Here is a 26,481-nt window from a genome sequence, read left to right as displayed (position 1 = left end):
TGCCAAATAAAAAACAAATTCAAATTAATTTTAAAATCAATGATTGAATAAATTAATAACCCGGGCGAATCAAATTTTAAAATAAATTTTGGGAGGGCTTTTTAAATTTCGGCCTAAAATTGAAATGTGTTCCATACATTTTATGCCTGTCCCGTTTCTTTTCGTAGGATAAGAAAATGACAGGGATAACTTAAAATAAAATTGGATGGTGTGCACTGGAATCACCACCATTTTTATTCTACAGAAACATAAATAATTATATTTGAACTATGCTCGTAACTTAATGATTTACATAGAGTAGTTTGTCTCACATGTCTGTTGAGTGAATGATACCTCTTCTAACATCTGTGTTTTTGTGTGTTAATTTAAGTGTTTTAAGATTCGACGGTAAAAAGCAATCCTGCTGTAACCCACAAAATGCAAAATGTTCACCAGAGCCCAAAAACTTTTGAAAAATTTGAAAAAAAATCATATCTCCTAAACTATTACGCCTATAAATGTGATTTTTAGAACCAAAATGTATTTTTTGATTATCTATCATTTCAAATACCTAAAACTTACTAGAAGTTAATTTAAGCCTATGTTTGTGTGGGTTACAGCAATCACACTTTTTTTTCTGTTACACAAAGTTGCTGTAAATGAAGCAGGTAAATGTATGGGCCACTCAAAATCAAGTACTTTATTTATACGCAAAATTGCTGTAATTCACTTATAATAACTATTCCTATATAGCAATTTTGATGTAAATGTCATAAGTCTGTGTTAGCTGGTGCACTTAATTGTCTTAACTAACAGAAGTTGTGAAATGATAATAAAATTAAAATGATGTAAGTATGGAATTACATTTATATGAAGTCATTTTAAAATGTTAAAGAACATAAACCCACTAATAAATAGCTAAATTATGAAATTAAAAATTAACATCTTGCATACACATAAGGAACTATAGTGTACTCCGACCGCTTAAAGCACGGGAAATACTACCTGTAGCGTGCTATACTATTTAACAGGTAAATTGTATCAAAAACATTATACACTACTCCTACTTAGGTATCTATTAAAGAAAATACTTCTGTAGATTTGCCGCAAATGGCATTATTTACTTGGCTAGACAAATGGGGGACATTGAGGGCTCGTACCCAGTACAAAATATAAGACAACAGGCCTGAGGGTGCCCAGTTAGGCAGATTAGCTGCTGTACTTAAAGCTTTGAAGGTATTCGGAAGCCAACCTTTTTCTGCGGCTACCCACTCTGCGACCTGAGGCGTGAAGTAGGAGGTGTATTTTAAAGTACCCTCTTGCGCGGTGACAAACGATACCACCGTTACCGCTCCTAAACCAGCGAATCTCACCGGGAAGGGAGTGGTAGCTAGGGCTCTGTCGAACGGCCCGCTAGGCTTCGTACCGGTATAGTCCTGCCACGCCTAGGCCGTTAAGGTCGAAGCAGGCTCCCCCAATGGCAAGCGTGACAAAGGAACGAACGCGCACATTTGTTCGCTCGCGCATCCCTATGTTGCTAGCCGCTGTCTCGAGCCGCAACTCGCCGCACACCAAATACGACGCCCACGCCATACTTCGCTGGCGGAGATCTTCGGCCATCCCCCTTTCCACTGCCTCTACCCCAACTCTCTAGAGCAGAACATGTCGGGAATAAGAGGATAACAACACCGCCAGAACGGTAGTCAACGCACCAAAACCTATACCGATCTCCGGTTCATGCCCTCTTTGGACATGGAGACAACACCACCGCGCTCATACGCGGTGGTTTACACTACCCCTGGCTCACCCCCACATGCGCCTCCATGTCCATCCCTGCGCATGACGCTCACGCCTGCGCCCGCTCTCGCTCCGGTGAGTTTGCAACCACTGATCCGCCCACGCAAGAAGGTTCCGTCCACAGTGGTGGATCATCTGCCCAATTGGACGCACCACTTCCGACAGGTGTGGGATAAGTTAGGCCATGTTCCCAACGCGCGTCCATACGGCAAAAGAATACGCTTCCTGGCGAAAACCGATGAGGAGTTCAGGCTTTACCAGCGTTACGTCACCAACCTGGAGAAAGACACTGGACTCTTTTGGTTCACGTACACTCCCCTGATGGAACATTCGCTGAAACTGGCGACCCGCGAATTACCGGTGGATACTGACATCGCAAAACTCGAGGAGGAGCTGAAGAACCGAGGCTACGAACAGGAGTATATCCGGTCCATCCAGGCCCGCACAGGCAAGCCTGGTTGCATCTTCTTCGTGGAGATCCGGCAAACACTGGGGTTCCAAAAGATCTACGAAACCTCCGAACTCCTATGCATGCCCGGTATAAAAGGCAAAGCATAAAGAAGACCCAAGCGCCACAGTGCCACCACTGCCAATAATTCCGGCACAGCAGCCACAACTGTCATCGTCCGCGAAGGTGCGCGAGCTGGCAACATGAATGGAGGGCACTACGCCATCAACGAGTGCAAGAGCCTCGAAACCCACAGCAGCAGCTACCGTCGCGAAGCATCCCAGCGAACTGACAGCCCAGAATTCGCACATGGCAGCGGCAACCGTCCAGATGGGCATAAACCGCACAGGTCGAAGCACTCACGCAAGAAGGCAAAATCTGCCCTGTCTGCCGCTGTGGATTCCGAACCACCACGACCAACACCAACCGCAACAACAACAGCAGTCGCCGTCCCTCCATAGGAGAAGAAGGCCAAGCGGAGACATTACTTCCTACAATAAATAAGCTGGAGATGCTGGAGCAGACTATCCAGCTACTCTACGATATCCTGGACGCCATCCGAAGCAAGATAGACCCGGTGCCCATTATAGTGAGAGGCTTGACCTCACTACTAATCCAGTTCAGTGGCGGTATTGACCATCTCCATTGAACTGCCAACGACTGGAACGAGGCTGTCCACATCTACTACTCTTCGCTGAATAGTTAGTATTGTGGTCACCTTCGAGGGTGAGTGAAGTTTCCAAGTGGTAGTTAACAGTCGTCGCCCCAAACCTTCTTCAGACCGAGCAATATGACGGAGCAGCCGGACGGCTCCAACACCGGACTCGACCATCGCCACAAGCTGACGTGCGCTCACCGGGCCTCCCCCAACGGGTAACCACCCGGTGGGCTAGACCTCGCTAGTGGCAGAAATAAGGATTAGACCAACTCCAAATGGACAATCCCGTGACCCACTCGTATAAGTAATAATAAATACTTAATTAAAAAAATGACTCCATATTGGTAGCGAAACATAGTTACAGCAAATATGTCACTCCTTCCCGACTGTCGCGGAGTAACTGAGCGACGCGGTAACCCGCGGTCATATACGCGCGAGCGCGTATTATAATGGCGGTAAATGCGCATGACCAGTAAATATCGATGTTTTTAAATTGGCGTAAGTTGTCATTGTCTGTAATATCATACTTGTTTAAAATGTAGTAAACAACGCCGATCAACAGATTATTGTCTAATAAATGTAGTAAACACAGTACGTTACTTAAATGTGTTATGCAATTATGAAGTAACCCGCACTGTTCACTATTAAATAGTGCTGTAACTACAAAGATCAAATTATTTGCAAAAGCAAAAATGGTGTAAAAGACATATCACAGAAAAATGCTGTTTTTAATGCTATTTACAGCAAATATTCAGTTGTCTTTTTGGAAAAATAAGCAAAATCCCAACGCTGTACAGAAATTTCTAGAGGTCGTAGAGCCATGGGAATAGGACCATTCGACGCAGAATTTTTTTCTGATTCCGAATCAAAAATAAAAAAATTTTGGCCAAGGTGTGGTTTACAGCAGGATTGCTTTTTACCGTCGATATCCAGTTGAGCATGAACATGCTTTTTGTATTTTGCTGCGACGCAATTTATGTTGCTTTGAATTCTATTTTTGTTTTGTTTTTTTTTTCCCCTCCCATTCCCTTACAACCCAAAACATTGATCCTGGCACGTATGAAAATGATATTACTTTACATCTTATGTTTAAAACGTTATTACACTCATTTATTCAATACGATCCTTATTGCTTTTCCATTACAAAAAAAAAATGTGGATATATTATCATATTCAACATCACATTCACCTTAACATTCAACAATCATCTTCCATTCACCATAACTACGTCTACCAATAAATTCCCATTTTCATCTCAATATTTCATTTTATTTCTTCGTTAATCATCAATTCCAATTATACCAACCTTACTGCATAATGACCTTTATCGCCCGCAACTTCGCACGCTACCCACAACCCATATCCCCAACCATATCCCATATCAACGCGACAGCAGCGGGCTCGAGTTCAACTCCAGCCACCCCATCCAGCTCCGGTAAGGTGAAGTCGCGGTCGCGAAGCAAGTCCCCATTCCGGAGCTTCCGCTGGAAGGCTGCCAAGAAACTCATCGCCGGGACTCACCACAGCGACGACGAAGGTATCCGTGGAAGGGGGTCTGTAGTGGATGGAACTTATAGGCAATGGAGTCAGATATATAATATTATCTGACTTCATATTTTAAGGACCACAAAATTTAGGCGATTTCAAGTTTTCTTCTGATGATGTATGGTATTACTACTTCTTAACCCGTTCAAGAACAGTACTTCTATAGTCCCGCGATAAGTGTTAATTCATAAAACAGAATCATTAGTATTCATAAACAAGTTGTTCTGATAGGTACTTACTAACGTCGTTTAAGAAAAGTACCTAGTTAGAAACCGATTCGGTTTTATTCAACGGTATCAAATTAATGTTTAGTTATCGACAGTATAGTCATACAAGTCCTTGGTCTTGGACCTTGGTGTCGATAACTAAATAATAAAAATAACTAAGAACATGTTCTTAAATAGGTTTTAAGGTGTCATAAATGGGTTCGCGACTACTTCCAGCCACTACAAATCTCTGCCGAATGCAAACGCGATGAATGCTTTGAGTGTGCTGATGTGTTGTGTGCGCATGACGATTTTATTTTTAAGTGTTGTTTCACTGCAATAAATACTTATCCAACGCGTGGCTTTTATTCTGAATGGATGAGAGATTCTGGAGACTGAGAACTGTATCAAACCGTCACGTGATGACGTGTCATATTAGATATTATAGATCATTATAGGTTTTTAGACGTCAGTGTAGATATTTTCCATTATTTCGAGAATCATACGTAATCATTCTACTTATAAGAAGTTTTGTTGTTCATTGTAATCTTCAGAGAATACATAGTTGGTTTATAATACAACAAAACTTTTTATATTTATATCATTTTTTTATAAGGTAGGGACAACATTTTCGTATAAATGTTAGGATTGTAAATTATTTGTTCAAATTTCTGGTTTAAAGCAGGATTTTCATAGTTCTTGTATCTTTAGCGGGCGTTGAGATAATACTCGTATTGGCACTCAACGAAATACAAGAGCTATACTAATCAATGCCTGTATCTGACGATTGCGTTGCGCTGTGCAGAGGGCGCCAGCCCGGGAGGAGACGACGAGGGCGTAGAGGGAACCCTGGTGAGGAAGCACGAGTGGGAGTCCGCCGCCAAACGGGCCTCCAACAGGTTTGTTAACTTTTACTATTTTCATTATAACGGCCTGGTTTGAGCGTTGGGACCACCTGATTGTCCGAAAGAAAGATGATCCATGATTCGGAAGGTACGTTAAGCCGTTGGTCCCGGTTACTACTTACTGATAAAGTTAGTAGTCGTTACATGAGCCATGTCAGGGGCCTTTGGCGGCTCAATAGTAATCCTGACACCAGGGTTGATGGGGTTGATAACCCACATCACAACCCACACGATAGATGATTATAATGAATGGAATTCCACTAAAGCGGGCTGGATAAGAGATGAGATGTTTAGGAATGGACCAATCACCGCGAGGAAAAGAGCGACTAAAGGCCCCTGACGTGACTCATGTACGTACTTACGACTACGTACTTACATCGGTAAGTATTAACCGCGCGCTGGGATTAGTCGATTCCATTTGGTGGTAAAAGTTGTTGATCAAGACCTTTTCAGAGAAGTAAGTAGAACTGACGAGTATTAAAGATCCCTACTGGTTTGTGACATTAATAGCAATAGGCTCGGTCTCTATTGCATACGACTTAAACATAGCTGGCGAGGAGTGAGTGTCCTATAAGCATACACATCTGTCTACCCCTTCGGGAATACAGGCGTGATGGTATTTTATGGTTAGATGCGGTCGACCATTTTCTTTTCAACCTTTTTGTCATCGTCATAACTAATATACTGTGAGGTCATTTTTAATATTAAATCTTTCCGATCCTAATATTGAGAACTCGGGAGTGTTGCCAATGATTATAAAAACGTAATCATCAGCTTCTATTTATTGCTTTCTTCTGTTCTTTATTGTCATTAGTTCCTAGGAGAAATCCTGTAGGTAGAGCAACACGACCTTTGGTTAAATGTTATTACGCGGAGGAAGGGTTGCCTGTACTTGAAAATATTGAATTTTGTTCTCTCGTCTACCTCCAGATCTTGGGACAAGGTGTACGTAGTGGCGAAGGACGGACGCATGTCGTTCTACAAGGACCAGAAGGCGTACAAGGCTGCTCCGGACGCGTGCTGGCGCGGGGAGGCGCCGCTCGACCTCAACGGCGCCGTCGTCGAGGTCGCCGCCAACTACACCAAGAAGAAGCACGTGTTCCGACTCAGGTACGTTACTGTCCTTTTATGACCCAGTGCTGGGCCCAAGGCCTTCTCTTTCCTACCATCTCTGTCTAGGGAATCGTTGCCAGGTTTTCCGGAAGGTGATTATTTATAGCAAGGAAAGGAGAATGGGCGTAACTGGTCCAAAAACCTCCACTGATGAGACAAATATGTAATGAAAGCTTATGGTTTCCCTATGATTCCAGATTTTCTTCCAGATTCCATAACTAGATACATCATTATTTATGTAGACCTACTTATTCAGCAACAAATCTGGAATAGATTTTAGTCCCCCACTATTTTATCATATTTTTAGCCAAGACAAACATGGACGTAGAAAAAGAACCCCGGGACAGAATCTGATGGGACTTTGCCAGAATCATAGGGAAAGCATAGTCTTTCATTATATATAAGTCTCATCAGTGGAGGTTCTTGGACCAACTTTCATACAAATGTGCCCATTGTTATTTATCTCGTTCGACTTTGAGTGTTTTAAAAAGTGAATGAACGAGTTCAAATGATGCCAGAGGGGTGGGGCCGTATAACCCCTACAGCTAGTGCAGTAAAGTAGTGACTCGTCGATGACTCATTTTTTTCAAAAGATTTTATGAGTGTTTTAAATATCTGCAGGATGTTCACAGATCTTGGCACTGGGTTACTTTTACCGATGACTTTAGATTATTTACATACAATAATAACTGTAAAATGCCATCATCTCCCTGTTTTCACAGGTTCCGCTTACCTAATCTGAAGATTTATCAGGTCCAGTTTTTTACAGAAGCGAATTTTTTTTTTGACCTTCCAACCCAAAAGGAAATGTGGGTTCCCTCACGATGTTTTACTTCACCGTTGAGCACGTAATAATTACGATCCAAACATGAATTCGGAAAATACTGCGACTTCACAGAAAGAGTCACGTTCTTCCAACTGGGTTACCTCACGGCTTGGTTAATTAACCGTATTTGTTTTTCCTCGTTTAATGTTGTAAGTAACGTGTCATGTGGTGTGCAGGCTGGCCATGGGCGCGGAGTTCCTGCTGCAGGCGCACGACGAGGCGGAGATGTCGTGGTGGCTGGAGGCGCTGCGGGCGCGCTCGCTGGCGCCGGCGCCGCGCAGCCACACGCTGCCCGCGCCCGCCAACACCGAGCCCAAGCGACGCTCCTTCTTCACGCTCAAGAAGAAGTCAGTCCGCACACTTAGCTTCCTATTCTCGCCATAGCCTTGCATGACGCATGACGCGTAACGCATGTGTGTATTAGAATATTGATACCGCTAACATTCTGTTTGTCTTGTCCATTTCTCACGGTGGCCATTTACATTCTTTACCTTGTTGTTTTGAATGATAGCAGCACAGAAATTTTACGACACGGTCTAGTAGAGAAAGCGCCGAGAAATTTGTCTTGCTGTAATCAAGCAGTCATTCCTATCATGTTACGTTTAATGAAGTAGGGTTTCTAACTTTAAAAATGTTTATAATTTATTTGAAAAATTTGTAATTCATACAAATTCGACACGAGCAAACAATAGTCCAAACTAGCAACTCGCGCCCTGCGTGTGTGGAAGTTTGGGAATCCCAGAGATAGTTCTAGCGTGTTTGTACGTGTACGCATCGTGCACACGTATACGTCAAACAATAGTAGTGTTCATTATAAAAGTTGTTCATTATGGTATAGTTTTCATATAGCTCTCTCGACCATTCTAATAGTAACATTACATTCAGTAAATTGCCAAATCACAGCGCTAATTGCATCAATTTGTAACAAATGGTTATTATTTTTGCATGGCCGTGAATTATTCTTGCATGAAATAACATTAATTATATTACAATTGTTAAACCGTATTTTATTGAAATGTATTGTGGTTGAACTGAAAAAAAAAAAAATATATATTGCACGTCCTTGGAAATCGACAATTATCCTTATTATCTATTTGTATTAACCTTCATTGGTCTTGTGTTACTAACACTTTGTATGAAATTAATATTTTAACCGTAATAAGTTTGTACAAATTATATCCCCTGTCTCCTAATTACATGCAAACAAGTTGAAGATTGTCTATGATCAAAGAGAAAAAAAGTAAATAAATACACGAAATAATGATAATAACAAACTATATTTATTATTAATTAAGTACTTCTAAGTAATTTTCAACATGTTTTAGACATACATAACATTAACAGCCTGTATAGTCCTAATATCGGGCACAGGCGTCCCCTCAGTAAACTGGAGGGGGTATGCCAGCCACTAAACAACGCTGCACCACTGCGGGTTGGTGGAGATATTACAAAAGAAGTTTTAAATCTTTATGTAATATTATCGTTTATTCTATACCATAGACTAAGTATTCCAAACTTTTTTGCGTGTATTTAGAGAGATGGGGCGTAGACAATAAAACTAACTAGAGCATTTATGGTTTCCAGCTAAATGCGGAGTTGTACGCACCGTACAAGTCCGCCGCCGCGTCCCCGCCGTACACTAGTGTCCGCACGACGTACGGCGCCGGACCTCGCTTGCTGACGGCTTCGCACCGCCGCCACTGCGCCTACGACTCCGTGCTAACACACTCATACATTGGCTATCTCTTTCTAGCCGTCACGGCTCATTATGACGTTAGTATACAAACTAGTATACCTGACAAGTGGGTAGCACCGACTCGTAAGCACAATGACGATCGACTGTCGTAAATGTTATTATTTTTGTTGCGTACAAAACGTTATTTAAGACTGTTCGATAATTGAGTGTTTGAATCATTTGCCTTCGTCTGTACACTCGTATTTATTATCGGTAGATAATATACCGACAGATTAATATAATGCATAGAGTATGTCCTGAATATATACCACGATGTCATCCCACCCCCTGTGTAATTGTTGTTACATAAAAACAAAATATTAAAACATTATTATAAAATTCTAAATGCGTACGCTATTTATGATTAAATAATTTTAGTGTTTAAATTCAGATTGAATATATATATGTATATTTTAATTATTTATATATAAATATTATACGAAATTTAAAAAAATGGAGATAGTGTAAATTCCTTTGAACTAGAAATGTATGTCGTTCTATTCACTACTAATTCAAAACTTAGAAAGTTTATTAGACATTATAGTACTTGACCAATCATTAAATATCAATCGACGGAATTTGAATATCGCATTTGGTATAATAAACTTAGCTAAGACGGCATGTAACCGCATTTACAATAGTTCTCTCCCAGTGATTGACATTTTTACTACTCGACGTCTTCTCGTCGTGAACCGACGCAGAATCAACTTAAATATAAGCTACGTAATTGTACTAGAATTAATTTCCATTATAAAGTGTCTTCTTCGGAGCGCGCGCGCCGCTGCGGGGTGAGTGCCGCATTTAATTATTGTATCTACACTTGTGGTTCTGTATCGGGATGGTTTTCCCTTCGCGGGTTAGAAGGTCAGACAGGCAGTCGCTTCTGTAAAAAATCGGACCTGTCAAATCTTCAGGTTAGGTAAGCGGACCTTGTGAAACACAGGATAACGCTAGGGAGATAATGAAGATCTACACTTGTGGTTCTATCGGAGTGACGTGGGCAAGGAGGACATAGCGTGTGCCACGCAGCGGCGCGCGCGCACACGCATAGTAATCAGAGTTGTAAGTATGCTTGATCGCCTCGTAAGTGCTTCGATAAAGTAACGTCTCTACTATATTTTTAATTATTTTACTGCCAACGTTTCACAAACTGTTAATTTTGTAAGCAATACGTATAAATTCACGTTTTTAATGTTACGATCACATGTTTAGTTGGTGTCTTGTCTTATGATTATGTATAGGTGTGTGAGGTGAGCACGTGCGCCCATCGAACCTGTCGCCGGTACTGCCACGTTGTTTCACACTATTGCATGTAAACCTTACGTTTAAATATTTTATTTTAAAATTTTACTTTTTTGAGGAAAATATAATAAATGATGTTTTCAAATATGCACGTGCTTTTATTTATAAATCCTTTGTTACACAACTAATACAAAATTGTTACTTTTTCTCAAGATAGCACTTGCCAAGTTTGTGGATTAATATCCAACTTATAGTTTGTAGACACTGACATACCTACTAGGAGGTCAATGACCACGTAATTATTAGTTCGTAAGTGATGTTCTATATTAGCCGTGGTAGCCCAGTTGGTACAACGCGTGCCTCTCACTTTGAGGTCCAATCCACCACAGGCTTAAACCAATGATTGTCGATTTGTTTCCGAATTCATGTTTGGATTATAAATGATTACCTATCACTCGGCGGTGAAGGAAAACATCGTGAGGAAACCCACATTTCCGAGAAATGCATTTTCGGAGGTATGTGTGGTTTCCTATGGGCTGGTTTTTTCCCTTCGCGGGTTGGAAAGTCAGACAGACAATCGCTTCTATAAAAAACCGGACCTGTCAAATCTTCAGGTTAAGTAAGCGGACCCTGTGAAAAACGGGATAATGCTAGGGAGATGAAGTGATGTTCCATATTATGTATATTTTTTGTGCGATTCATAAATTAATATTATTACGTACATAAAAAGAAGTAGGTACCTAAATTTTTTTAGTGTACGGAAATGACTTAGGCCACGTTCTTTATAAGTATAATTCTTATCGAGATATTTGAAAAATAGATAAATTATCTTGACACTCGATAACTTCAAACAAACTGAGATAAAATAACTTTCTCACACTATTTCCCGGTTACCGACAGTTTTCAAGAATCCGTACATTTGAACAGTTTACAAAATGTTAAAAAATGTGGTATATTTTTTGTTGCCCGTTGTACTGAGTGCGCGATGTGGCGATAATGGTTGTAGACAGATACCGTCCTCACGGATCATGGGAGGAGACATAACTGAAGAACATTCTAGGCCATTTCAGGTAAACCATAATTCGATTACTCTGTGAACACTTATGTGCTTGATTAATCAGAATCTGTTCCTTTTTGAATTTCGTAAGAAACCACTTAGGAAGAAAGTCGATAACATCCTAATCAATTTTAACATGATAGAGAAGATAGTGGACACTATGGTGTATATCATCGCCTTATAGTCAAAATCACATAAGCTGTTTCAAATTCACTTTCTGATAGGTTTTTGTTAAGAATAGACAAGCTAGTTTCATTCGGGTGAAATCAAGTTTCATCCGATTGAAACTTTTCACTCAGATTAAAATTAATTAAAAGAAATCGAGGTTTTGTTGAAGACATTCACATCAGGATGTACGACATTACGATGTGTAAGTATAACTGGTAGTTTATTAGCTACAGAACATTAGAAAAGGTCAATTTTTGTTTGCAATTTTCATTAAAAAAAACCCGTGGCGATCCCTATTGTCTTGTTTTCCCGGTTCTGTGCAGCAGGCGCAGAATGATTATTGCCATCTTCAAATAGGCGCACTTTGGTACCTAACGGTAAAGTACGTTCTCGAATACTTACTACGTTAGTGGGCTCCGTTTTCCGAATTTAGACTTTAAGGTGGTCCATTATGCGGGCTGTTGTCGACTTTGTAAGCCAAACTAATTCCTTTTAGAAGCTCGGAAGCCTCCTACGGTTTTCACAAACTACCAATTACTTGTAATATAATATAGGTGGCCCTGTACTCGAGGGTAGGCGCCACAGGAGAGCTGGGATTCTGCGGGGGCTCGCTCCTACACCCGCAGTGGGTGCTCACTGCGGCACACTGCTGCTTCCATGACGGACAACAAGTCGACCACGTGCAGGTAATAAAATCTTTATTTTTACTGAAAAAGTATTAGTTCACATTCACAAGTACAAGTAGTAAGACGTCACAGCTGTTATCCCTAAAAGTTTGAAAACTGAACTAAGGACAGCTACCTTCCAAATGTTGCATACACAAATCCAGAAGTACTTAAATGAAGAATTGCCATAAGTAGGTCAATAGGTGGTTACTAGTCACTATATATTATGGTCTTGTGATGCATCGTCTTGCTTCTCAAACGGGGAGCGACAGATCGAACCCCGGTACCAGGCTTGCTATAATGAGTTATTAATTTATCTTAAGTGCATTCACTAAGACAGTTGGTTCGATCATTATAGACGGCGATATAGCTTAGCACCTATCACGTTGGTTTAACAGAAAGCTCGGTAAGGTGTGGTTACTTAGTTCATTTTGCCATTGATGTGCCTCTGACTACCCCATTGGGATATAGTCGTGAGCTTATATTATCGTCGTCTTATAGCGAAAACCATGTAATGTAAGCGCCATTTTGAAAAATCAAATCGATTTATTCAATTCATTTCAATTCGGTTAAAATTTGAGACCACACATTTTTACCTGGATTGAAACGATCTTGTCTGTTGCGAAGTTTTGTTAACAAAAATCGCAACCGAATGTGATTTTGTGAACCGAAGGCGCTTACGTGGTTTTCACAATAAGGTGACGTTATGTTGTTATACCAGGCGATCTTAGGCGCGCATTCCCTATACGACCGGTACGAGAATGGCCGCCGCGTGGTCAACGTGGAAGATATAGAGGTCCACCCTGGCTGGGACGCCACTACGTACGCCAATGACCTGGCGCTGTTGAAGCTGGCTAACATCGTGCAGCTTACTGGTCAGTATATCCATAAGTTACTGGATTGGAAAAGGGGCAAAAAAATACCCCTATAATAAAGGACTTTCCAGGCAACGTTCCTGTTTACGGCGATTGATTGCTTTGCTTGGCTCGTACTCGTAACCTGCTACTATCATCTTTTAAAGGAGTTAGCTTGTATCAGCTTGTGGCTTGACCCGCCGGTGTGATCGACGATTTCCCTCATTAAGCGCTTATCGCTATCGACCCGCTAGGGTTCTCTCCTAACCCCTATTTTTAGGCAGTTATCATACGAAGCGGTCGTCCGCGTGGCGAGGCGGTGCTCATGTGTCAAACCAAGGTATACCTAACCTACATACAAGTCCATACCTACTTACTGCCTTGCCGACCGCTTCACCTCCAAACCGCGACCGCGACCGCTCGTGTGATAACCACCTTACTCGGAACTCGATGCGATAGCAAAGCGAAAGAAATAAGGTATAAATATTTACTGCACTTTTCAGAAACGGTGAATGCAGCTCGTCTGCCGTATCTTCGCATCGCGGACTTCAATTACGCGGGTTTACGAGGAACTGTTTCAGGATGGGGCATCGCGTCACCCAGTATGTAATTTTCTTATGTTTTTAGTATATCATTATAGTATAATGCTAGGGTGAACCAGTCTTGGTTGATTTTGACCCCCCCCCCCCTATTTCTTTTTTTTGCACCGCCCTAGGGCCGCCACTGGTGGTTTTATCCATCCTTAGTAATAACAAGTGTAAGTTTAAGCTCGTATCTTAATCCTCCTGCCCATATCCCACTGTAAGTGTGGTCAGCATAGGTATTCCTCTTCCGTCCATCTGTCTCTCGTCATCTCAGTACTCCCACCTTTCATATTTATTTATATACATATCCTTCTTCCTTCTTCACACAATTCGTCCCCACTTTATTGACTCGAACCTTACCCGGACAAAAAAAGCGATAGCGCTAGGGAGATGATGTTGTATTAGATATCGACTCCATCATAGCCCATTTTACTATAATGTATTTATGAACCTTGATCAGTACCAGAAAATCAAGACATTTAAGTTATTGGCCCCGATTCCTGCAGACACCGCCTAATTTTATTTTAAGTTATATCCGTCATTTTCATATCCGTCGAAAGGGAAAGGGACGGACGATTCACAGCTCTTTAATTTTAGGAAGAATGAGTAAATGAATGAATAACCCGGGCGAATCAAAAAGGTATGTCGCTGGTATGCAATCCGTTTGACGTGCTGTCTACTTACCTGTGTCGGGTTATTGACTGATGTAAAATTTTTAGACGGTTGTTTTAGATTTGTCCTTAAAATTGACGTGTGTTCCATAAATTTTATGCTTGTCGATTACCCGTCCTTTTCCTTTTCGGCGGATAAGAAAATGACAGATATAACTTAAAATAAAATTAGATGGTATTTACAGGAATTAGCACCAATATCGTTCTAAGCCCATGTACAACTATACGTACGTACTCAATTCGGGTGGACAGGTATTCGCCTGCGAAGTGACCGGGTGTTCAATACAAAGTTCGACTTTGCCAGCCACATTCGAGCTCACGAGAGAAGAGGCGAGGTCGCCGTCGTCGGATCCGACAAGTAGGACTAGTAGGGGTTTGTGAATTATCTAGGTACTTACCTATTACGTTGAATTTCACAGGCGTAACATTCGTGTCCCCAACGCTTCGTCAGAAGTTCATGACTGTGATGACGGATCAGTTCTGTAACGCGGAGTATGCTGGCCAGCTGCCCGACAACATAGTGTGCGGGTTCAACAACACTGCAGGCACTTGCAAGGTAATTAAGAGATTAAACGAACTTACCTGTAAGTCATAATAAAAAAAAATAAAAAAAAGTTTATTTAGGTGAAATCTACGACACACATATACAAGTGAAGTTCTATCTCAATTATACGAAGCTCCTTGTTCGAGACGGGACTCCCTCCCTTCAATTTTTATACCTCGCCCTATACAGGTGATGGAGTTGTCCATGAAACATGGTTTAAACATAATGACATTAGTTGACAGGTGCGTTCAGGAAGCGGGAAACGAATCTTTTTTTAGCTTTGGATAAGAGCTTTGAAAATTGTGACGATGCTGGAGCCGTCTCGAACAAGGAGCGAGTATAATGTATTTTATATCCTGAACATTGATATGCCGTTCTCCAAAATGTTCCCCCTTATGTAAAAAGAACTGTATTACATTTAGGCAGATAAGACCAGAGTCATAGAACAATGAATAAAACTACGTATAGAAAGGCAACTCTCCGCTCCCCACCAGCAGCTGAGCTAGCTTTACCTCACCCCTCCTCGATCTTATTTTAGTCTTCAATCGTACGGCGTCAGACTTTACACACACAGATGCGTTTGTACGATAACGTCAGTAGTATCTGTGTAGTGTAAAACGAAGTGTTTTGTGTAAAGTCTCCGGTGTGTGCCAGAGTACAAAAAGAACACTTTGAAAAAGTTTATGTTTTCCAACTATATTTTAATGTTATAAATGTATATGTGTGTCATAGGTTTTACCTGAATAAACTTTTTTATTAGTTTAAAGAGTAATGCTATGGACAGAACGGAACAAAGAAGAAATGATGTATCGTATCAAAGCTGACTTCTGAGTAGGTATTTGTGGCTTTGCCCACACCACAACGTGAATTGTATAATAACGTAACATTTCCGAAAAGTGTAAACTTCCTAATTACAAGGATATTTTAAGTAAGTACTTATCTTTATCTGTAAACGTCAGTGTAATTAACAGATCTATATCACGTTTTTATAATGAAGTAGGTAATCGTTTATATTAAAAAACTAATCTTATCAGATCTGTCTGTAAACAGAAATGTGTACGGTAAAAAAAAGAATTTGCTTAAATAGTCCTTTGAATGATTTTAATTTATATTAATTGAATTAAATGTTTAGCCAAAAACTACAGAATGTGTAAGTTTATTTTCCGAAATAAAATTCATTTCGAATGACAAAATAACTCTCATCTTGTAGTTGTATACTAATTCGACAAGTACCTAAGTAAGTTAATAGCATAGCATCACGCTTGCATCCCAGAAGGGGTAGGCAGAGGTGTAAAGTAGACTTATTCTTTGCCAGCTAGCCAAGCTATCTCTAATCTGAAGATTTATATTTCAGGGTGACAACGGAGGACCATTGACTATATTTTGGAATGCGACCGAAGAAACAATATTGGTAAGATTTTTTTTTAATAAGTTCTTACGTTGTAAAATATGTCTGCAGATTTAGATTGAACCTATCTCAACGGAGTCGTCCTATACAATATTGAAAACAAAAACGAAACTAAATACGTACCTAATTAAAATATTATCTCACATCATTTTCTATTTTTTCCATCATCAGCAAGTTTGATTTGACAGAATTAACGTTAATCTTCATTATCCGACATTAGGATATTTCACTCGGTCAAAGATAAATTGTGAAATGCTCAAAAGCAATATTGCTATTTAATATGTCTTGAAATTACGCACTTACTTTTATATGCGTAAATTATGTCAAATTACTTTTGATTTGATTAATATTGATTTTTAGGTGAATTACTTCTATGTAGCCCTTTGAATACCCCCTAATGGTTATTACTTGACTACATATGAGAAATATATTTTCATTATTACATAATTGATAATTAAAATTTGATAAAAGTCAAAAAGGAAAATGAGATTGATTTTTGGTCATCTAACACTGGCTTTTATTTATAAATTAGCATTTTACCATTCATCTTAGGTACGATAAGCTGCAAAGTTTAATCAGTTTCTTGCCAAGTAGTAAATTAACTGGTTGCACTTAAGACCTCCTAGTTACATGTCGTTTCTGTATTAGACCAAAAACACCTCCAAAAACATAAGTTTTATAATTATGACAATTAATGGTTCATAATTTCACCACTGTTTACAAATGATTCGCTGGGCTCAGTGACTGAACTTTTGCTCTTTGATTGTACATGTATTTCTGCCGTCTGCTGTCTTCAGATTGGGGTGGCATCGTTTGTGGACGTGAGTGGCTGCAATGAGGAGCGACCCTCAGTGTTCACCAGGGTCCAACGATACCTGCCTTGGATCAGTGAAGTAACGGGAATCATACTCGACTAACCCTGACACAAATATAGGCGACGTCGGTCGTCGACCCACACGGCAGAAGACTCGACTGACTTTATATTTTTTATATACATAAATAAGATCAAGCTTATTTCCCGTTGGGGTAGGCAGAGACCACGGAATTCCACGTACTACGATCCTGACTGACACTCTCATCAAAAACTACTAAGTATATTACTATATTTTTAATACGAACAATGTTTATATCTTTTGGGAATCCACTAGTATATTATATGCAAAGCAAACGCTTTGATATCAGGTACTTATAATTAATTATTTACATATTTTTTTTATAAAAACACAAGTAAAGGGGATAAGGTACCGATCTTTCTTCCTATATTTATATCGAAAGTTCGAAATAAAACACTTTCTTAAATTAAAGACATCACTTTTCTTAACAAGCCTTTATTGTAGACACCTAGTTGGTTTTTACTTTTCCGGAAGTTTGAAATGAAAAATTGATATAAGTACTTACTTATATACTTACTTTAAAAAAGGTTTGTCACAAGAAAAAAGCGAACATACCTAATCTAAAATTTAATTCAGTAGATAGGTACTTAGGTATCGTGTTTCTTGCAAATGTTTTGAATAAAATAGGTACAGCAACGAAGTTTCGGCTCCAGAGAAATTTTTCTCGTGATTTGCCCTGGGTTGCTTGTCCTAAGTAAAACAAGTGCTGAAGATATTAGCTCAAAACATATGCTGGGTGATGAAGCTCATGAAGCTGGTGACCCTGGCGAACCCTGAGGGGTGACCGAGCTGGCAACCAACATTGGCCGCGAACGAGCTGATGCCGATCTGTAAGACAAATGAGTTTCAGAATCTTGTTGAAATTCTGCATCATCTCCGGATTGGCCTGCTGTGGTGGAAGGATTCGTCAATGTGTGAGAGATGTTTTCGCAGAAATAAAAGTTTGAAGGTACTTTAAGGGATTGGCGGATCAGCCGACAAAAGTAGCTAACATTACCTATGTTACGAGTCGTCACTAAAGAGATATACGTAGATGTCGTATGCAAACCTTTAATGGGTTGTGATACAATTCATATTTAGGAGTGGCGTATTAGCGGTATGATAACGTTCTGAATATACTTCAGACGTCATGTAGGTATAACATAAAAATAGACGGGGTTAAAATGGCCACATCGAAGCTATTCATCTAAGAAAGTAATATTGCAATTTGACATTTGAGCATATAAAAGCAAAAAGTGAGCAATGCAAACAAATGTCAAAAAGCAATATTGCATTTTAACCCCACTGATTATATTTAAGTACAAAAGTTTAGGTACTTGGCAATGCGATTACCTCCGTGATCCAGTGGTTGAACGTTGGACTCGAATCCCGGTGGAGAGATAATAACAAAATCACTTTGTGATCCAGTTTGGTTAGGACATTGCAGGTTGTTCGCCCGAATCTCCGAAAGTAATACAATCCGTGCATAAGGCAAATTAAGTAGTCGGTCCCGGCTACTATTTACTTATGTACTTAGCACTTTAGCTGCTAGACCCATGTGACAAAAATATGAGCATTTGGAACCTGGAGGCGTGCGCTACGCACACGCGTAGCTATCGCGAAAGTTGCACCAACGAATGTGCTACCAACACGCCAACTGTGTCTCGCTGTCCACACGAATGTGCGCACCGGTAACGCGTAGTGTGTTCATACAACGCATCGACGGACCGGCCGACGCGCCACGCCGATCCTTACAATCTCGATACAATAGGTACTGCGCGGCCGTCTCGCTTACGGTGTGTTCACACTGCACTTATCTAACTCCGCTCCCTTTTATTGAAATTGTATAATATATTACATTTCTACATATTATATACCTACCTTTTAAATTACCTTGTGTTTGTGCTTGTACGTGTCTTGTTCTGGTAATTGTATTAGTTGTTTAAGTATGTAGTCGTGTCAGGGATCTTTCGCGGCTTAGTAGTAACTCTGACACCAAGGTTGATGATGTCAGTTATTGATATCACAACACAGACTAAAGAAGAAGAATTTGGCAATACTTCACTTACCAAGGTTCTCTGTCCATTCTGGAAACTGACGAGTGGTCCGCCGGAGTCTCCACCGCAGACGCCGACGGATCCGGTGCCGCTGGTGCACAGGGTGCTGGGAGTGATAAAACTGGACCCGTAGATACTGACACACTGGGCGTACGTGATCACCTGGAGGAACACCTCGCTCACCTGCGTGGCCGTGGAGACGCCGGTTTGTTCTGGGAAAAAGGGAATATTCATGCTATGTTAGAATGGATCTTGTGATGGTTTGTGTTGACTTACGTGCTTTATAACTTCATCTTCTTTCATATGCGTGACAAGTCAATTAAATACCTTTACCGATATTTATTTGAACCTATATTTTGTCGGTCCGATATGCTGCTATAACAACAGCACGACATTATGTAAGTCCGTGAACTTATTTTTCGTTTACCTAATTATTTGATGACTAAGTTTTTTTACTGTAGACTAAAATAAAGTGATTTTATTTAAGAAGGTTTCTACTAAACTGTCATTTATTTAAACTCACTGATCGTCACAAAACATGCGCATTGTAGATCTTAATGAATAAGTTTAAAATCAGGGTCCTACAAAAGCATGGTGTACTTACGGTCGTTGACCTTGCCGTAACCTGCAGCTATAGCCCAAGTGCCGGCGAAGGTGTCCCAAAGTTGCGTGCCAGATGGAAGAGCGACTGGCTGGATGCTTTCTGGGAAACCGCAGAGTTAATTTAGTCAAGACTCTCCATAAAAAATACAAACATTTTCATAGATTTATACGATAAGACTGTATTTCAATAAAAATAAAACCACAACTGTGATTAGATTCTAATACCGTTAAGGCGTCATTAAAGATATGAATCATAATTTTGATTGTGTTTGGAAACGTTTGAAGTTACAAGTTTGTTGATAAAAATAAACTTACGTGTGAAAGTCACTGGAGTTGGAAGGTAGATCATCGCCACATCGTTCATCAGGAACTGAGAAACGTATTGAGGGTGCAAGATGACTTGTGAGGTGGCGATGCGGGTGCCTCCGTAGAAGAGGAACTGGGAGCCCAACACGACCGTGAACTGCCAAGCCTGCATGGTGCCATGTGACCAGCAGTGCGCTGCGGTCACCAGCCGGTTGGTGGTGAGCAGCGAGGATCCACACGCAGAGTTACCAGCAATGCCAACCAAGCTTATTACCAAGCCAGCCTGGGAAAAAATATCAAATAAATTAAGTAGAATGAGATCTTAAACAGCTCAACCAACTGCTCAATCAACTGCTTTTTAAAGCAAGGAGAAATTATTAAGAGAATGTCTATAAACATTCAGTTATCGGCTAGCTGATCGTGCGATGAGCTTGATGAGGGTTTGTTTTGATTGACCTGGTCGATTTTTGACCTGTAGGTACTTGATTACTCTAACAATGTTGTTATATAGGAATTTAGAAAAAGTGGAGTAGGTTGCAGTAATCGTTACCTTTGGCACGATTAGGCTGGGCTTACTTGTTTTTTTTGTTCTCTTAACTTACAACAAGATGAAGCTTCACACTCACCAGGTAAGGATGAGCATCGGCAGTTGCAATGACACCACCGACGATGAACATATTGCTGTCATTCTGAGCTGATCGGCCAGAAACTGGTGAATGGATAGCATCTTCAGCATCCTTGATGCTCTTGGCCAGAGGAATACCAACAGTTTCATGGTAGTTCAGGAGTGGCATCACAGGAGCTTCGCGCCCCGTGACTACAGCCACCAACCCCAAACTAAATAACAGGAGCGCACGCATTTTATTAGAATTAATTACGCTATGTTTTTTCATGCCACCTTATTTATACATGCTACTATCGAAAATTATCTGTGCAGGTTTTTTAATCTGCATTAGGTTTTTCGCGATTTTTATCTCATGTCTTTGGTAAAAGGTTTGAATTGTCAATAGATAGGTAATGGTCAGTAATCAGTGTGTGAAGAATACGATATTGATATCTGACTCAAATTCAACATTATATTTTAAGAAGGTAATTAGGCAGATATCTGCCAAGCGGTGACAGAGAGCAGACGCGTCGTGTCGTAAAGCAAAAAAATCTTAAGATTTCGTTTTTGAAGTTTTGGTGTTCCCCATCCGGTTGATTGAGGAGAGGCACGTGCCTAGCAGTGGGACGTATATAGGGTGTCAGTGACATCGTAACGAAAACTTTGAGGGATGATTCAGACCATTATTCTAAGTTGACATCAAGTGGAATTTTCCGTCGCAAAAGAATGGAATTTAAAATTATCAAAAAAAAAATCCGAGAGGAAATTCCACTTGATATCAACTCAGAAACGTGGTCTGTACCATCCCCTGCAGTATTCGTTATATAGCCAGTCGCACTCGGCAATGGCGACACGTCTTCAAACTAGGAGCGCCTAAGGTGCGCTCTTATATGGCTGACGTAACCGATCTTAGCAGTGAACGTACGGCCACATTCACTGCACGTCAGCACACCTCTGATATAAAGTATTCATAGTAGTCAGTTTTCGTTACGGTGCCACTCACACCCATACAATCTTGTATGAATACCTGTACAGTTGTCTTGTATTGTATTGTAAAAGAACATGAATTTTACTATGAAAAATTCCACTTGATATTAACTCAGAATCATGGTCTGAATCATCCTCCTCAGTAGTCGTTACGATGTCACTAATACCCTGTAGGTTATTTATGTTTCGGTGTTTACAAACAGACTATTCTTGTGGATTTTTGTAGATGTTCCCGAAATATTTCCGTTTCCACATTTTGCATCTTGAGGTGCAACTATTCGAATTCAAGCTTTAACTAGGTAGATACTTTTATCTTTTTGCACTTCCAACTGAATTGTATTATCTTAGGTAACATCTGCCTATAGCATTGTCCTTCTTCATTATTTTTCTTCATGAGTCGGTATTTGAGGGTTATGATCGGTGGATTTTATCTAGCTTTTTTAAGTAACCACATTTAAGTAATTATGAAATTTTATCACTATGAAGGTCTCATGGGGTTTATATAGCAGCGCAGCATCACTACCAGCCTAACCGCCTCCGTGGTCCAGTGGTCCCGGAGGACCCGGGTTCAAATCCCGGTGGGGACAAATCACAAAAACCACTTTGTGATTCCTAGTTTGGTTAGGACATTACAGGCTTATTACCTGATTGTCCAAAAGTAAGATAATCCGTGCTTCGGAAGCCACGTTAAGCCGTTTGTTCCGGTTATTACTTACTGATGTAAGTACGTAGTCGTTACAGGAGTCATGTTAGGGGCCTTTGGCGCTCAAAATAACCATGACGTCAGGGTTGATGGGGTTGGTAATCCACCTCACAACCCACACGAATCACGATAGAAGAAGAATACTACCAGCTTGTTTGATCAATATATCGTCGCCTTATAGAGAAGACCTCGCCTTTTTAGAATTCACGTTCCGATTTCAGCTAAAAATTAAGACAAGTTTTGTCATGGGTTGAAGCTTTTTACTTACTTAGGTACTTACCTAGTTTGTCCATTGCAAGGTTTTGTTAATAAAAATCACACTGAATGTAATTTTTCAAGAAAGCGTTTACGTGGTTTTCACTATAAGGCGATATAATGACGATTGGGGTATCTCATCTAGTACCAAGTTAAGGTCGGAAAAAAACAGATGCATTTTGTAAAAAAAAACTTTATTTTTCAGTAGGTACTTGTCGTGAATTGCCATCCTAAGTGAGATATTGGTCAGTCTAGAGATGCTGGGTGATGAAGCCGTAGAAGCTGGTGACCCTGGCGAACCCTGAGGGGTGACCGAGCTGGCAACCAGTGCCGGCCACGAACGAACTGATGCCGATCTGGAAGATGAACATATAGATTATTGTAGTCTCCTAACACGAAAAATTTCCTGTCCATTTAAGTATCAAATTGAATTAATAAAACTAACACAAGCCAAGGCAGAACGGCCAAATACTACGTCGAGCTTAGCATTAATAGCTGAAGGCGCTTCTTCGTCTTGTTAATTGGCTCGACCATTTTAGACGGCGATACGGCTCATCACCTATAACGTTGGTTTAACAGAAAGCTCGGTGAGGTGTGGGTATTTCGTTCATCTTGCCCCGATTGGGATATAGTCGTGAGTAAAGTTATATGTTGTTTCGTTTTTAAGTATCAAATACTATTATGAATGAAAAGTCGAATGTCGCGTTGGAAACAGTGCTTATTCAGACTGTTTTATTTTTACGGCTTCCGTGGTCTAGTGGTTGACGACGCTCAACCACTGGTCCACGGCAGTTCGAATACCAAAAAAAGGGCTAATCACAAAAATCTCTTTGTGATCCCTAGTTTGGTTAGGACATTACAGGCTGATCACCTGATTGTCCAAAAAGTAAGATGATCCGTGCTTCGGCAGGTACGTTAAGCCGTTGGTCCCGGTTACTACTTACTGATGTAAGTAAGTAGTCGTTACATCAGTCATGTCAGGCGCCTTTGGCGGCTCAATAATAACCCAGATACCAGGGTTGATGAGGGTGGTAATCCTCCTCACAACCAAAACACGTTAGAAAAAGAAGAAGAAGACTATTTTATTTCTACGTACCAAAACTCGTTGTCCGTTCTGGAAGATGTGGAGTGGTCCACCGGAGTCTCCGCCGCAGACGCCGACGAGGCCCGTGCCGCTGGTGCACAAGGTGCTGTCGTACACGAAGCTGGAGCCGAACACCCGCAGACAGTCCGCGAAGGTGATCACTTGTACCGTCACTTGGCTGATCTGCGTCGATGTTGATACGCCGGCTTGCTCTGTCGATCGGAGATTGAGGTATATATTAAGTAAGGTAAGTTGTTGATAAATATTTACGTTAGCTTAATTTTGAGTGGCCTGCATTTTATGTTGACTTAATTTTGTGAATAAATTTTGTGACGACTTAAATTTGTCTTAATTTGATTTAACTTTTGAATCTGTTTTTGGAAACATTCGGTAAAACATCCTCTTTGCTATTCGGAGGAACAGACATCAAGTCAGGCAAAGAGAGACTTTCCGTAACTCAGGTCCGTAAAAATATTGTGACATCATTTATTTTTTAATTTTCGCACGAGTTTAATACGTACAAAGGTTGTAATTGCGCATGTTTTTATTTAACCTTTACCAATAACTAGTTATATAAATAGCTATTTTTGCTTGTTGAAACGTAGTATAGGTAATAGATAAGGATAAAATACTTACGGTCGCTAGTTTTGCCGTAGCCTGCAGCGGTGGCCCATTGGCCGGCGAAAGTGTCCCAAAGCTGCGTGCCGGAGGGAAGCGCTACCGGTTGAACGCTCACTGAAGATACAAAAAGTTCTTGTTAGTCACGATGGCCGTATGATAAATACTTATTTTAAAAGGTCAAGTGACCATAAAGTTTTGTTAAGCAACCATATACGTTATTCCATAAACGTTATTGACAGTTTAATATCTTTGAAGGAAGAATGAAATATACTTACCGGAGAAGGTGACATGGGTTGGAAGGTAGATCATCGCCACATCGTTCATCAGGAACTGAGAAACGTATTGAGGATGCACGATGACTTGTGAGGTGGCGATGCGGGTGCCTCCGTAGAAGAGGAACTGGGAGCCCAACACGACCGTGAACTGCCAAGCCTGCATGGTGCCATGTGTCCAGCAGTGCGCTGCGGTCACCAGCCGGTTGGTGGTGAGCAACGAGGATCCACAGACCGAGTTGCCGGCGATGCCGACCAGACTGATCACTAAGCCGGCCTGAAAACACCATGAATTACGTGTAATGTTACAGCTGACATAAACGATATTGTATTAGGGCCTTTGGCGGCTCAATAGTAACCCTGACACCAGGGTTGATGGGGGTGGTACTCCATCTCACAACCCATACGATAGTAGAAGAAGAACGATAGTGTACAAAAACAGGACAAGTCAAAATAAGTACCAACCATAACTACCTAATGTTAACAGAAAAGCACTGACAGCAAATAAGTCAATACTTTCAATTCAATTTAAATATTGTGATATTTATAGGTACTGTCGGCTTTTTTAAGTAAAACAAAACTACTTGTTTGTTGTTAGTTTATAATCATCAACGTAATAAGTACAACAATGGCAGACACTTACCAAATGAGGATGTGCGTTGGCGGGGGCGATAACACCACCAACGATCCTGTGGTTGTCGTCAGTAGCATCCTGGGCTGATTTCACGGGATCATGTATAGCATCTTCAGCTTCCTTAATACTCTGGGCCAGGGGAATACCCACAGATTCGTGGTAATTCAGCTGTGGCGTCACAGGAACGTCCCGTCCTGCGACTAAAGCCACCAACCCTAAACCCAACAGCAAAATTGCACGCATTATTGGAAAACACTTATAACATCATTATTATACAATCTAGCTTATTTATACACTTAGTCGTCGCATGATTATCTACAATACTTTACTAATCAGTTTCAGAACGGTGTGATAATTATGAATAATTGATTTCTTGTATTTACGATTTTTATCTTGATTTGTATTTGTGTGAGGACGTGTTTTGTGACGCAACTGTAAAACTACTTAAGTACACAATATAGAGTGTGACGTCAGCCACAAATTGTATGTCATTTCGTTAGACAAAGACCAAGAATAAAGGCCTCTGGTTCTTCATGCGATGCTTGTGGACCATTTGAGAGCCGACATAAATAGCTGCGACACTGGACAGGCTTTCATTATAACAATGAAACCATTCATAACCCAGGTGCTTGGTGATTCAGATCCGACATCCAAATAACAAGAGTCCTCTGCTTTGCTCCGTGTTTTGTGAAATATTCCTAATTTTATCCACACAATAAAATTACAATTACTTAGGTACTTGTGAACAATTTTACACTTGCCTTTAAGTAGCGTATCTAATCACTTGTTTGAAATATGAATGGGCCTTTCGCGTAGAGTTGTAGGTGTAGACAGTATGACTTTCTGAGACCTCTTTCTTCCGAAAACATGCATTTATTTCTTGTACTTATTTATTAGATATTTCGCGTGCGTTTTATACATTTGTCATTCTTTATTTGAAATAAAACAATACAAGCCGATATTTTTTAAGATTTCTTTCCGCTTGGACCGGTTAATTAATTAGCTGGCGTATTATTTACTTTTTATTTAAGAGTTAATAAATAACTTGTCAACATTTAATCGTTGGTCTTCCGCAGGG

The 26,481-nt window shown here is 40.5% G+C and overlaps 4 protein-coding genes across 18 annotated transcripts in view; 2 read left to right on the top strand and 2 right to left on the bottom strand.

Moving 5' to 3' along the window:
- LOC126373268 (spectrin beta chain) overlaps positions 1 to 9,202 on the top strand; it is a 68,790-nt gene extending 59,588 nt beyond the window's left edge. For 5 of the 14 annotated variants that reach the window (XM_050019323.1, XM_050019325.1, XM_050019319.1 and 2 more), the window contains 4 exons: positions 4,276 to 4,419; positions 5,439 to 5,532; positions 6,469 to 6,648; positions 7,654 to 7,876. In XM_050019323.1, coding sequence (XP_049875280.1) covers positions 4,276 to 4,419; positions 5,439 to 5,532; positions 6,469 to 6,648; positions 7,654 to 7,861 — 626 coding nt within the window. In that variant the 3' untranslated portion in view covers positions 7,862 to 7,876. Of the gene's footprint in view, positions 1 to 4,275; positions 4,420 to 5,438; positions 5,533 to 6,468; positions 6,649 to 7,653; positions 7,877 to 9,061 lie in introns of those variants that run through there. The other 9 variants (XM_050019330.1, XM_050019333.1, XM_050019331.1 and 6 more) reach the window with 3 other exon arrangements.
- Positions 9,203 to 11,329: 2,127 nt separating this feature from the next.
- Positions 11,330 to 17,666, top strand: LOC126373353 (brachyurin-like). 2 transcript variants are annotated; one of them, XM_050019495.1, is made up of 7 exons: positions 11,330 to 11,524; positions 12,234 to 12,365; positions 13,066 to 13,219; positions 13,702 to 13,800; positions 14,873 to 15,009; positions 16,352 to 16,408; positions 17,203 to 17,662. In XM_050019495.1, the coding sequence occupies exons 1-7, from the start codon at positions 11,390 to 11,392 to the stop codon at positions 17,320 to 17,322; spliced, it is 834 nt and encodes a 277-aa protein (XP_049875452.1). In that variant the 5' UTR covers positions 11,330 to 11,389; the 3' UTR covers positions 17,323 to 17,662. The 2 variants fall into 2 exon arrangements, with proteins under 2 accessions (XP_049875452.1, XP_049875453.1); XM_050019496.1 differs by lacking the exon at positions 12,234 to 12,365 and having other exon boundaries at positions 17,203 to 17,666.
- A 207-nt stretch (positions 17,667 to 17,873) lies between these two features.
- LOC126373342 (brachyurin-like) lies at positions 17,874 to 21,132 on the bottom strand. The gene is made up of 5 exons (XM_050019482.1): positions 20,870 to 21,132; positions 20,253 to 20,526; positions 19,939 to 20,037; positions 19,347 to 19,546; positions 17,874 to 18,126 (listed from the first exon to the last, which is right to left on the bottom strand). Exons 1-5 carry the CDS (start codon positions 21,101 to 21,103, stop codon positions 18,019 to 18,021), a joined length of 915 nt encoding a protein of 304 aa, XP_049875439.1. The 5' UTR covers positions 21,104 to 21,132; the 3' UTR covers positions 17,874 to 18,018.
- Positions 21,133 to 22,969: 1,837 nt separating this feature from the next.
- Positions 22,970 to 25,685, bottom strand: LOC126373343 (brachyurin-like). Its single transcript, XM_050019483.1, has 5 exons — positions 25,413 to 25,685; positions 24,773 to 25,046; positions 24,513 to 24,611; positions 23,889 to 24,088; positions 22,970 to 23,148 (listed from the first exon to the last, which is right to left on the bottom strand). The coding sequence occupies exons 1-5, from the start codon at positions 25,644 to 25,646 to the stop codon at positions 23,044 to 23,046; spliced, it is 912 nt and encodes a 303-aa protein (XP_049875440.1). The 5' UTR covers positions 25,647 to 25,685; the 3' UTR covers positions 22,970 to 23,043.
- Between the last annotated feature and the right edge of the window lie 796 nt (positions 25,686 to 26,481).

The sequence above is a fragment of the Pectinophora gossypiella genome, chromosome 15 (genome assembly GCF_024362695.1).
Source record: "Pectinophora gossypiella chromosome 15, ilPecGoss1.1, whole genome shotgun sequence".
NCBI lineage: Eukaryota > Metazoa > Arthropoda > Insecta > Lepidoptera > Gelechiidae > Pectinophora > Pectinophora gossypiella.
This window is presented reverse-complemented; position numbering and strand designations above follow the sequence as displayed.